At 35.0% G+C, this 13,097-nt stretch overlaps 1 protein-coding gene across 1 annotated transcript; it reads right to left on the bottom strand.

The window, feature by feature from the left end:
* Nucleotides 1-8,163: 8,163 nt before the first annotated feature.
* On the bottom strand, nucleotides 8,164-12,276 carry LOC143605881 (uncharacterized). Its single transcript, XM_077081840.1, has 6 exons — nucleotides 11,927-12,276; nucleotides 10,616-10,697; nucleotides 10,493-10,540; nucleotides 9,680-9,752; nucleotides 9,492-9,595; nucleotides 8,164-8,488 (listed from the first exon to the last, which is right to left on the bottom strand). Exons 1-6 carry the CDS (start codon nucleotides 12,070-12,072, stop codon nucleotides 8,363-8,365), a joined length of 579 nt encoding a protein of 192 aa, XP_076937955.1. The 5' UTR covers nucleotides 12,073-12,276; the 3' UTR covers nucleotides 8,164-8,362.
* Between the last annotated feature and the right edge of the window lie 821 nt (nucleotides 12,277-13,097).

Raw genomic sequence — 13,097 nt, 5'->3', positions numbered from 1 at the left:
GTGAAGTTGAGGATTGAATTAGTAATTTTATAGTAATGTGTGTTGGCTTGTGGATTGTGGTACATTTTAAAGATGGTATTAATTTAAGTCAAATTTGTTCTACTCCCACTATTAATAATAATAATAATAATATTATTATTATTATTATTATTATTTTCGTTTTTGGTTAATTAGTCCAGACCCAGATACTGATACCGCTTGTGAATGCACATTAGAATCAATTTATACTTGTTATAGCTTGGTAATAGTGTGAATTGTTGTGTCTCTGGAACAATTTTGGCATCATAACATTGCTCTGATTAAATGAATAACCAAAAGTTGTGAGCCATGCGCCTAAAATAGGCTTATATAGGCCCCATGCGCATAAAGCCTCATATGCATGGTCCTATACGCAAGGTCATTCATATGCACACAACTCGTGCATATAGGATTATATACATTACAGTTACATCAAAACAATCATACACATTAATAAAATTCTCTAACAATCATTTTTATAAGGAAACACATCATAAGTAAGAAAACCATTGCTCAACCTAAAACATCTTTTTTTTATCACAGATGGAACTCGAACAAAAAAACTCCTCTATTTTATTTTAACTAAGAGGTAAATGCAATTTACACCCCTGTCATCAACACCAATATGCATCTTGATGTGACAACCGGCAAAATTACCGGTAAATCCTCGCATAATAATCTACCATATAAATCCTAGTCAAGGTTGATTTTAACAATGGGCCATTTGAAGCCTACTTTCAAGATTTTAATATAAATGGATGTGTCTCCCCTAAGCGCAATATACAATGTTTATCCCAAGATTATTGGTGGAATTTAAAAAGGTACTGGATATTGAATTCAAAACAACAAAGAGCTTATGAGCATGTGAAGAAAACATATATGATATATGACTATTGTAAGAATGCGCTCCCTACCAATTTGGAGTGTCATTAAGTGAAGTTGAGGATTGAATTAGTAATTTTATAGTAATGTGTGTTGGCTTGTGGATTGTGGTACATTTTAAAGATGGTATTAATTTAAGTCAAATTTGTTCTACTCCCACTATTATTAATAATAATAATAATAATAATAATAATAATAATATTATTATTATTATTATTATTATTTTCGTTTTTGGTTAATTAGTCCAGACCCAGATACTGATACCGCTTGTGAATGCGCATTAGAATCAATTTATACTTGTTATAGCTTGGTAATAGTGTGAATTGTTGTGTCTCTGGAACAATTTTGGCATCATAACATTGCTCTGATTAAATGAATAACCAAAAGTTGTGAGCCATGTGCCTAAAATAGGCTTATATAGGCCCCATGCGCATAAAGCCTCATATGCATGGTCCTATACGCAAGGTCATTCATATGCACACAACTCGTGCATATATGATTATATACATTACAGTTACATCAAAACAATCATACACATTAATAAAATTCTCTAACAATCAGTTTTATAAGGAAACACATCATAAGTAAGAAAACCATTGCTCAACCTAAAACATCTTTTTTTTATCACAGATGGAACTCGAACAAAAAAACTCCTCTATTTTATTTTAACTAAGAGGTAAATGCAATTTACACCCCTGTCCCAAACTCTCGGCTGCTTGTTCTTAGGGTTCCACATCTGGGTACCGGGTCGTTTAGCAGGAGCGACCCATTTCTTTTCTTTCTTCTCGTCTCCCACCACCACATCATCCGCAGTCAAGTCTGCATAGACCATTTCTGCGAGTTCGACAGCAGAATCGAAAGTAGCAGGTTTACTTGTCCTGACTAACATGCGGACTCTCTGTGGTAATCCCCTCACGTAACACTTGATCCTTTTAGCCTCAGTGTTGACCATATCGGGCACCAACCTAGACATTCGATTGAACTCGGTGGTGTACTCACGATGTGTCATTGTCCCAGCTTTCAAGTTTAGGAACTTCATCTCCGCCCTTTCAACCTCGGCGTCAGCACAGAACTTCATCATCACTAACTCCTTCAGATCGTCCCATTTCATCTCCTTGATCTCTTCACGGGTCTTCCTCTGCTCCACACTCTCCCACCAATACATAGCCTCATCCTCGAATGATTGAGTAGCATAACCTACCGCTTGATTGGGACGGCACTCGCTAATGCGGATAACCTTATCCATGGCGGTTATCCACTGAAGAGTAGCGATTGCGTCTCCTAAACCAGTCAGCTTAGGCGGGTCACAACCTTTGAAGGACTTATAGTTGCAACCGCCTCGGCCCCTCTTCCTATCATCATCTTTCACAGACCTTACCTCACTTGAGTCACCCCTTTCCCTCTCGTCATCCTTTCTACCATTACCACCGGCCCCTTCAACAGTTCTTTCATGGCTTCCAGCAGACCTTCCCGGGGTAATATTCTTCACAGCAGTGGCCACAGCTTGAACAATAGCTGCTTGAATGGCGGGATCCAGTTGAACTCCTTCATTGTTTTCCGGGTTTTTTTCCAGCTGCGCTTCCTTCAGCTTCGGTGTTGGAAGCTGTCTCAACCGAAGGTTGCTGGACACGACGAGGCCTGCCGCGTCGTCCAGTGCGACCTCCAGCTCCAACAATGTCTCCAGCTCCAGCCATTGTATTCTAAGGGGAAAACACAAACATCATCACTCAAGGAACTATTCAGTACAAGGATAGCAAGGCTAACAGGTAATAACAGTGGCCAGCTGTGACTAGCTGATCACGTTGCTTTCCGTGTCCTATACACTTCCCTTTATGAGTCTATTTGTGCTGGTTCTACTTAAGCAGTTAGTCAAATCAAACAATCAATTATTCCTATCCCTGTCGTTCACATATCTTTTCTTTCTCATTAACATATATCATTTAATCATACAATTTACCTTTACTGATCTTGCTTGAGCGACACATGGCATTCTTGGACTGGCATCTTCTTTCCTTTCTTACTTAAATCCCATTCTCTGTTCGAGTCTAAGCATGTAGGATGCTTAAATCTCTCGAACTTATGCTCTGATACCAACTTGTAAGGCCCCGTTACCGGTAGCCCTACTTTCGTGTTGGATTTACTCATAAACACAGTTCTTAAATATCAGAGTTAATTAAAACATTTACGCGGAATATAAAACTTTCATAAAACATTACATAATTCATAACTTGTCTTAAAACATCCTTTGTCTTTCAACACTAAAGCATTAAATTAAAACATCATAAGTCTTCAGACGCCAGACTCTTGTTCAATGCCACGTGTCTCCTCAAGCGAGCTGCCTCATCCTACTCACCTGCGTGCATACTAAAAGTCAGCTACGCTGAGTGAGTTCTAGTTAATCATACACTATACAATACACATATACTTATATTCATTCTTTCATACTATCATACTTTCATTCTTTCTTTTGTATTAACTTACCTTCATATCTTACGTTATAAAGAGCATTACGCCCTACATTCCTCGAGTATTATTAGGGCTCGGTACCCTCCTTCCTCGAGTATTATTAGGGCTCGGTACCCTCCTTCCTCGAGTATTATTAGGGCTCGGTACCCTCTTTCCTCGAGTATTATTAGAGCTCGGTTTCCCTCTTTCCACGAGTATTATTAGGGCTCGGTTTCCCTCTTTCCTCGAATATTAGTAGGGTTCGGTTCCCTAGTTCTCGAATATTAGTAGGGTTCGATTCCCTCTTCGTTACCATACAACCATACATCATACCTCGAGTATTATTAGGGCTCGGTACCCTTTTCGTAACCATACAACCATGCAACCGTCATTTCCTTCTTTTATTAACTTTATCACGTTCATACACATAAGCATACATATCATACTTACCTTACACATAGCGTTACAACCTGACAGTACGTGCAATATCCGAAGATCGTTCACGTACCATCAAGCAATCATTCCTACATATCATATCATTCACATAAGGCAAACACTTATCTCTTAGGATAAGCGTATTAACAAACATATCGAGTATGCATACAGCCCCGAAAACATAACACATAAATGGGGCTAGAAACTCACCTGAACACGGTTACGTTCTCCGTTGATCGTAATCCCTTTCTTCAGTTGTGCACGGCTGACTGTATAACAAGTATACATATCAATTTAACCATCACTACTTATAACATCTTTCTAGTCTTAATTACTACCCACAACGAACGGGGGTCCGGGGGCAGCGCCCCTGGCAGCGGGGTCTAGGGGCGGCAGCCCCTAGCAGGGTCCAAGGGGCAGAGCCCCTGGCTGGGGTCGAGCTGCCAGGTCAGCTTGGAAGAATTTTATTTCCATTAACTGTCTTAACACATTTTTCATTAGATTTTTAATTTATTTTCTAATCTAATTTGACTTTAGGCGAAGTTAACCTTAGGCGAACTTAGCTTTAGGCGAAGTTACCAGCTAGGCGAACTTAGCTTTACAGCGAAGTTGCCATCAGGCGAACTTGGCTTCAGGCGAAGTTGTCATCAGGCGAACTTGGCCTCAGGCGAAGTTACCAGTTAGGCGAACTTAACTTTACAGCGAAGTTGCCATCAGGCGAACTTAGCTTGCAGGCGAAGTTCATCAGGCGAACTTAGCTTGCAGGCGAAGTTCGTCGCTTGAAGGCGAAGTTGCCCAGATGAAGGCGAAGTTGCCCAGACAGCCGCTGTTTTAGTTTCTGATCGGCATTTCGAGTGATTTTAACACCCTTGCTATGGTTCAATATCACCCACTACGCTACCCGACCATTTTTGGTCGTTTATACACTAAAAAGCTTGGATCTTTAAACTTCAAAGATCAAGAATCATACCTTTTTGGGCTTGTTTGGATCTCGTTTACTTGCTTATCACCACTAATCGCTCTCTCTCTCACTCGGGTCTGCCGGATCTGCCCGGATCTGCCTTCGGTCCGGCGGCGAAGTTAGTGTGGTATGTGTGTGTTTTTGGAGTGTTAGGGAGTTTGGTGAAAAATGAAGATATTTTGGGGTTTTGGGGGTATTTATATCCCCGAAATCCCATTCTCATTTAACCCATCTCAATTAATCCAAGTCCAAGACCCGCTCCTTACCCGATATTAATTAATTACGCGAAATCACTAAACATAACTTCCTTTATTCATCGTTAAAATTTTAGGATGTTACTCCACTCTCCACCAATCAAATCATATCCTCCGCTTCTATATAAACCCACCAACCTTAACCATTTTCTTCATCCATTTCATATTTCACCACCTCACTCTCTCTCTACACCCCAACTCTCTCTCACCTTTTCTCTCTAAGATAAAAATCCGATGACATTCTGGCTAAGTTTCGACGAAGTTTTTGGCAAGTCTCAAATAAAATCTTTCGTTGAAGTTCATTGTTATTGCATTTTAATCAAGATTTCTTCATCATAATCTCTAAATAAGCTAAAAACATGCTAAAATAATCAAAGGATTCGGTTTGCATGGATTGAAAAGCCTCCTCATTCTGTGAATCCAGATTAACCTAAACATGGATCTCATTTGCTAGGATGGAAATACCTCCGCATTTTGTGAATCCACACTAAGTTAATCATGCATCCCGTTTATTTTTGCATTTACATTTTTTTCATTTATTTTTAAGCATTTATAAAATAAAACTAGCGACCCATATTCATTTATCGCATTTCTCACACTAATATCATTTCTCGCCTGAACTTAAACATATATATATATATATATATATATATATGTGTAATATTAAATTAACGTTTTATTTAAAAATAACTTGTAAGAATATCTAATTTATTGAGTTTCTAATTCAATTTTGTAAAAATTAATATGAAAAAAACTCTTTGCTAATTCCAAATCCATTATAAACCCATCATACCATGTCTTATTCGTTTATTTCGTTAACATAGTTATTCTAGTCATACATTTAAATTTAGGGCAAATTACCGGGAATCCTCGCGTGACCAACCAACTTGCTTAACCCATCTACTCGCTACCATCTTCCTTACTCCAAGTGAGTTTTCATAACCTCTTTTGTTATGATTTATAATATTTGGGAGGGGGGGGGGGGGGGGGGGTAGCATGTTACAAGTTTTTTTCTCGTTAGTTAATGTTCTTGTTTACAAAGCGTTTATGTCATGCATGTTAATGCTATTCCTTTCATATTTTTTATGTTGATTATATGTAATTTACGTTCAATGTGTTTATTATTTTATGATGGTTGGTACTCACACACATGCGCAAACACGTTTTCATAGTGGGTGGGTCCGATAGAAAATACTCGTGCCGCATATTCTTCAACTTTTTTAGGAACACATGGTGGTTCTCATTCCCCTAGTATTTGGGCTTCAGTCAAAAGAACGGGATGACTTATTATTTGTTTCCATTTACATTATGCTTGAAAGTATTACATTATGACATATGAATCGCTAAACATTTTCGTATTACATACATACTCAAACTAGTTCGTCGTTAATATTTATTTAAATAAATTGTTATCTTTTTATTTCGATGTACTATTATTTGTTTGAACACAATTGTGTACTTGCCATTATTTTAAATGAAATAAATATATTGCCGTTTTAATAGTGTTACAAGCTTGTGAACAACCTAATTATCACCCTGGCGTATAATTCGTCTGAGGTCCGGTGTTAGGTAGACACACACACATGTATGTATATATGTATGTATGTATGTATGTATGTATGCATGTATGTGTGTGTTATATATGTATGTATGGTTTTGTTATACAGAACCTCAAAAACTTAAGAACTCTTAACAACCAATTATTTGTTTGAATTTTTTTTATTTATTGTTATCTTTAAGGAGTAGTTTAACATTTTTATATATAAAATTTTGTGATTACATATATAAATCACAAGTTTACATATTTGTAAAGTAACAAATCAGATACAAATTTGCACGGTGTAAAAAAATTTAGATATGCGTAAAAACGAATTTTCATAATTGTAATTGTAAATATACATGTTATAAGTGACAGGCTTGTCCTCAAATAGTATTATTATGTAAACAAAAATTTAAAAAACGATTGATGATTAGGAGTTTTTAAAGTTCTTAAATTATTTAAGAGTTCCCGCAATGAAACTCGTCCTATATATAAATGGCATGTTCTGACTCGTCAACATCGATATGATATTATGTCGGAAATCTCGCAAAAATACGACTCGTTTATGTTTATTGTTCTTTAAAAGCTCGAAAAGGACAAAAAGATTTTATTTTATTTTATTTGATCTTTTTTCCATTAAAAACATGTTTATATACTTCTTTTAAGGTTTTCATAATATTTTTTATTGATCTTCTATCAAAGTTGATTATTCTTTAAAGACTAAATTCCGATCTTCTATTAAAGTTGATTATTCTTTAAAGACTAAATTCCCTGCAACCAAAGCATATGAATTATTTGAAGTTCAAGGTTAGATGATGCAATCAAAAAGTGGGATATTGTTGAGTATCAGATGCAAACGTTGAAATTGCTGATTGTGCCAAACTAAAGATTCTGAAGGTTTTGATGGGCATCGGTCTAGGAGATATCGTAAGGGCAATTTATTGAGACTGGCGCCAATCAAAACGAGCTACAACATAATTAAGATTAAAAGAAAGAATTAACGGGTTGAAATGTTGCACTAGCATAGTCTAAGGGGCCTAAGTGTGACTATTTATATTCTAGACTACAAAAAAGGATGTATTTCAAGCTAGTTTGCGGTTCCATAATTTTAAAACAAAACACACGCTTGATGATGTAACATTTGAAAATCCATCAATCTCTACACATTTCATATTATTCATGTTCAAGATCTAGACTTTATTCTTTCTTCTATTTCTGTCTTGGTTCGGTTTCGTCACGCTCATGGCTTGGTTGTATTCCACATTCCCAAACCACGTTAGATCCATGAACGCTTGCTAGATCTGAGTTTCTCTTTAGGAACTACAATTACCTTCAAGGGTAAAAATGAAAATTGAAAATATATACAACTCTTAACTTCAAGGATCATTTTATGCTTCTCCAACCATAACCAAAAAATTAAAAAATAATTATATAGAAACAGTTATTCATCATCAAAAAGATATGTTACCTTTGAAGACGAATAACAGTCAGTCGGCCCTCTAGAATCGGGTGCCTAAAATCCTTGCTTCACCCAGATATATTTTCCTTTCAATTTGCGTGATTGCGAGTTTTCAATTTGCTAGTTTAAAATTGCCAAATTAACAATGAGCGTGATTGCAAGTCACCCATACGCTTGTAAACAAGCCAGTTGCATATGCAGTTCCGGTTTAACCATGTATTTTACACAATTGACAATTTAACACGCTGTATCTAAGTCAGTTCATATGCATTTTTTCTTCGACAAAAAGAGTAATACTCAACAGCTAAATTACAGTCACAGTGAAGAAATGGAATACAACTTCTAAATTTGAATGAATTGCTTGTAATCTAATCAGAATGTTGCTGTTTTCGTAACGCTTTCCATGTTGCGTACTTTCTGTTTTCTTGTTTGTATCTTTTAATCTCTCTCACAACCGCAAGAATCACATGTAGCGAAAGTGGCAGAAAAAATGGCTGTCAATACATAAAAATATGTTGACCGGTCAGTAGATTGTACAAGTGGCAAAATGGGCTGCCAGAACGGGTTCGGGTTTGCTGTCTTGTTTTTAAATTTTATAAATAACTTAGCATATGAAATATAATTAAAAAACACATTGTTATAATAATTATCTTAAATAAAATGATTTAGGAGAATGTAAGCATTTGAATACAACAGTTTGACCAGTTAACGTGTTTCCTTTATATAAAAAACTTTTAAATTTTACTTGTTTGACTCATAATGACATAATCAATAAAACAACCCAAATCCAACTTTTTTTTTATTTTTATAAATACGTATTTAATAAGTGAATAAATAATTCCCAAGATCACCCATCTACTTGTTCACAAATAGGCGAACAAAGAAATGTATGCTATCGTAAGATCAAAGTCAAATAATGAGTAGGCTTGTAAACAAATAAGACCGAACAAACACGAATAAAGCATGTTCATGTTTGTTCGTTTAACCTTCACCGTACAAACGCTCGAACATGAACAATCAAACGAATAGGGTTTTCTTCGCGGTCGTTCGTTTAACTGTAACCAAGCAAACAATCAAACATGAACAATTAATTGAACGAAGTTTCTTGTTTGTGTCCATTTGTAAGGAAAATGAATATGCCCGTGTTCGTTTATGTACTTTCGTTAATTATAGATAAACCAACATAACTTGTGTAAAACCAGTTTATAGTAATGTGAAGAACAATGTGTTGGACCTAAAAAGTTATTAAAACTAGACTAAGTGTAATGGGTCAAAAACTTTTAAATAAATACATCAACTAACTTAAACAAACATAAATAAATGAACAAGACGTATGTTCGTATTCGTTTGTTTAACTAAACGAACAAAAAGAATTTTGTTCATGTTTGTTCGTTTATTGAACGGTTCACGACCTGTTCACCAAGCGTTTAGTTCGTTTACAAGCCTAATAACCAGTGTTAAAAAAGCACTTCACGGGAGCTTAATGGAGAAACTAACCGAATAAACAGCAAACATATGTTCAAATGAGTAGTAACTGATAGACATTACAGACGGGTGAAAGAATGCATCCTCAGCCAAGGATCTAGCATGCCTTGAGGAAACTACCAAAAAAAGTAGCAAATAAGAAATTAAGATTTAATAACAAATGAAAAGAAAACAATTAAACTAGTATCAAGTTAACATACCAGCTGAAGCATCATAAATGCCTTGTGAGGCATTATTTTGAGCTAACTTTGCAGCCTCAAGAGAAAACTTAACCTGAAATTGCACGTATCATGAAATTTGTAAATTAATTTCAACCATGTTACTATGTTAGTTTAAAGAATGACAAATTAGGGCGCGTTCGTTTCACAGAATTCATGGGAATTCAAAGGAATTGGAATTAAAATCCCATGACATGGCGTGTTCACTTCGTTGGAATTGGAATCTTAATTCCATCTTGGTGTGTTCGTTTGTCAAGGAATTGGAATTGGAATTCAATTCCTTTATAAAGGGATTCTAAACCCTTCCAAAACGTGGAGGATTTCAAGTGAATTCGTTGGAATCTTTTCTCGAGTTTTTCTTTAACGAGAACAACGAATAAAACATTTTAGTTTTTTAACTTTTTTGTTTTCGATTTATATTTTGATTTATGAATTTTTTGTTATTATTTTTGAATATGTTTTTGAGGGGTTTTTGATCTTAATAGAAAACCCCTACAAAATTTTAAAAAAAATTAACAAATAAAATTATAACCGCAAAATATAAATAAAAAACAAAAAATCTAAAAAACTAAAATGTTTCCGCCGTTATCCTCGTTAAAAAAACTCGATTTTAATTCATTTGTCAAACGAACACATCAAGAATGGAATTGGATTTCAATTCCTTCAAATTCCAATTCCTATTGGAATGTTCAGATTCCAAATCCAATTCCTCCCAATTCCAAATCCTATGCAAATTCCAATTCCATTCCATTCTGTGAAACGAACGCGCCCTTAAAGTATAAAGTATAAACTGACCTGCTTTCCAATTTCATCTTTAATTATCATTCTTGGTAGTGACTGCACCTGCATGAAAATATTAATTTTAAATAAAGATAGTCGATTGAAGAAAATAAATGTATTTAAGAACTGAAACATTACCAATCTTGAAAGTGAACCCAGAGTTGTACCACACTGTTGAAGATTATAACACGCATGTTGTCGAGCCAAGGCATCCAGTTCCCTACACAATAATTACACCAAAATAGATAACCGAGTAAATTACATGGATGATCCCTGTGGTTTGGGCCAAATTACAGATTTCATCCCTGAACTTTAAAATTGCAGATTTAATCCCCGCCAACCTTTTTCACTTTCATACCAGGCCAAAAAAGATAACTGTGTTACTTATATTAAGTAGTTTAGGGGCATTTAGTCATTTCATATTCCTAATGGATACATGGTTTACGTTTTCTCTTTCATCCTGGTTAACTCTTTGGACCTAGGGTGAAAGAAAAAAAGGCTAGTGGGGACTATATCTGCAACTTTGAAGTTCAAACTTACAGAGACGAAATCAGTAAGTTGGCCCAAACCACACTGACCATCCTTGTAATTTAATCTAAAAAGTAACATTAAATAATTATCAAAATAATCATCAAAAGAGGTGGCAAAAATGGGGGCATATGAATAATTTTGATTCAGGTATGGGTTGGCCCAAAATACCTTTGGTTCAAAAGCTTTAAAGTCTTTATAAAGAATTAATGTGCCAAATATGGTTACAAAAGTTTGTATTATTTCAACAATAATCTAACTTTCTATATAAAACGGATTTTAAGAGGTTTTATGCATTATGCATAAGTTACTTTTAAACTATATTTTTGTTCATTATTATACTTGTTACAGATAAAACATAATCAGAAACTTGCTACATTAAATGAGCCGAACTTCAATGAACCGTTCATTTAAGTTCTCGTTTATATGATAAACAAACGAACATGAACAGAAACTTTAGTTCATTTAGTTAAACGAACAAACATGATCACATGTGTTGTTCGTTCATGCATGTTCATGAACGTTCGTTCATTTAAACTTGTTTACATTCAATTATGTTCGTTAGTTTAGGTTTGTTTAAGTTCGTTCGTTTACAATTTTTCACAAATTAATTTAAATCCCATTACACTTTACTCTACATTTAATAACGTTTTAGGCCCAACAAATTGTTCATATCTACTTTTAACCAATTTTAGCTCAGCTATGTTTGTTCATCCATGTTTGTTCGTTTATGTTCATGAGCTGTTCGTTTATACTGTTAGCAAATGATCAACGAACAAGAGCAAGTCCATTTTCTTAACGAATGAACACAAACAAGAAAACTCATTCGTGCACACAATCATTTGTTCAATTAAAGTTAAACGAGCGAATATAAACAATGGTATAGAAAAGGAAGACGACCATTATTGTTAATAATATTACCATTCTGTAAAGCCTCTTTGACTAGTCAAAAGAAAAGAAGCTCCTGATTTACCCTTGTAGAGACCGCTAGATTTTAAACCAAATAATTGTCGAAGCTGCCCCATGAAAACTTCAAAAATCTGATTAACTTCCTGTTTCAGGGTCATCAACAACAATCCTTGTTAGTACACATCACACCTGAATTATACGTGGGAAATTTTAGTCATTTTGATAGAAAACTAAATGAGTATTCAAATCTTTTCACTTGATTAATCAAGAATTTATTGAATATACTTAATTATTTATAGACCCTTTAAGATAAACAGCCCTATTTGTAAATTGTATGTGCCTTGAATGTGGGCCTGTAAACAAACCGAGCGTTCCGTTCATTCTGCAGGAAGTTCGTTTATTTAATAAACGAACTAACATGACCGCATGCCGCATTCGTTCAATTAAATTTGTTTATGTTCATTAGTTTATGTTTCTTTAAGTTTGTTCGCTTATATATTTATTTGAACATTTTAGCTCGATTACAATTTAGTCTAGTATTATGAAATTAAAATATCACATTACAAATCCGGCTAGTTTTAATAACTTATTTCGACCTAATAGATTTATGTTCACGTTTACTTTTAATTGGTATCTGCTCAACAATGTTCGTTCCTGTTCGTTTATCCAGTTAACGAGCATACATAAACAAACAAGAACACGGCAACACGCTCCTTTTCTTAATGCACAAAGTACGAACAAGAAAACCTCATTCATTTACTTGTTCTTGTTCGATCATTGGTGCAGTTAAAGTTAAACAAACGAACATGTGCACGCCTCGTTCGTAAACCATTCGTTGATACTATTAATGAAGGTACTGTACATAAACGAACATGATTGCATTTATATTCTTAAGAGATAGACAAGAACAAGAAAATCCTGTTCGTCTAGTTGTTCGCTCAGTTATGTTCATTCGTACGCTTTTTAACGTTTCTTCCCGCTCGTTTATACTGTTAACGAACGTACATAAAACACAATCATGCTCATTTTCTTAACGGACTAAGTAAGAACACGAACAAGAAAGCCCCTTTCGTTTAGTTCTTCGTAATTGACCGTTTGTACTGATAACGAGCGTACATAAAGTAACACAACCACTTTCATTTTCTTAACGAACAAACATGAACAAAAGCCCATTCATTTAGTT

The sequence above is a fragment of the Bidens hawaiensis genome, unplaced genomic scaffold (genome assembly GCF_021521415.1).
Source record: "Bidens hawaiensis isolate Kalapana, Puna unplaced genomic scaffold, B.hawaiensis_p1.1 tig00071822_1, whole genome shotgun sequence".
In the NCBI taxonomy this organism is placed as follows: Eukaryota; Viridiplantae; Streptophyta; class Magnoliopsida; order Asterales; family Asteraceae; genus Bidens; species Bidens hawaiensis.
The sequence above is the reverse complement of the archived record's forward strand: the minus strand, read 5'-3'. Positions and strand labels throughout refer to the sequence as shown.

Bases quoted from the DNA above. Each gene is read 5' to 3' on its own strand.
- LOC143605881 (XM_077081840.1), bottom strand. From the start codon at position 12,072: ATGACCCTGAAACAGGAAGTTAATCAGATTTTTGAAGTTTTCATGGGG. The intron at 10,541-10,615 runs GTAATGTTTCAG...ATTTTCATGCAG, and splicing joins TGGGTTCACTTTCAAGATTG to GTGCAGTCACTACCAAGAAT. The intron at 9,596-9,679 runs GTATGTTAACTT...TTTTTTTGGTAG, and splicing joins CATTTATGATGCTTCAGCTG to TTTCCTCAAGGCATGCTAGA.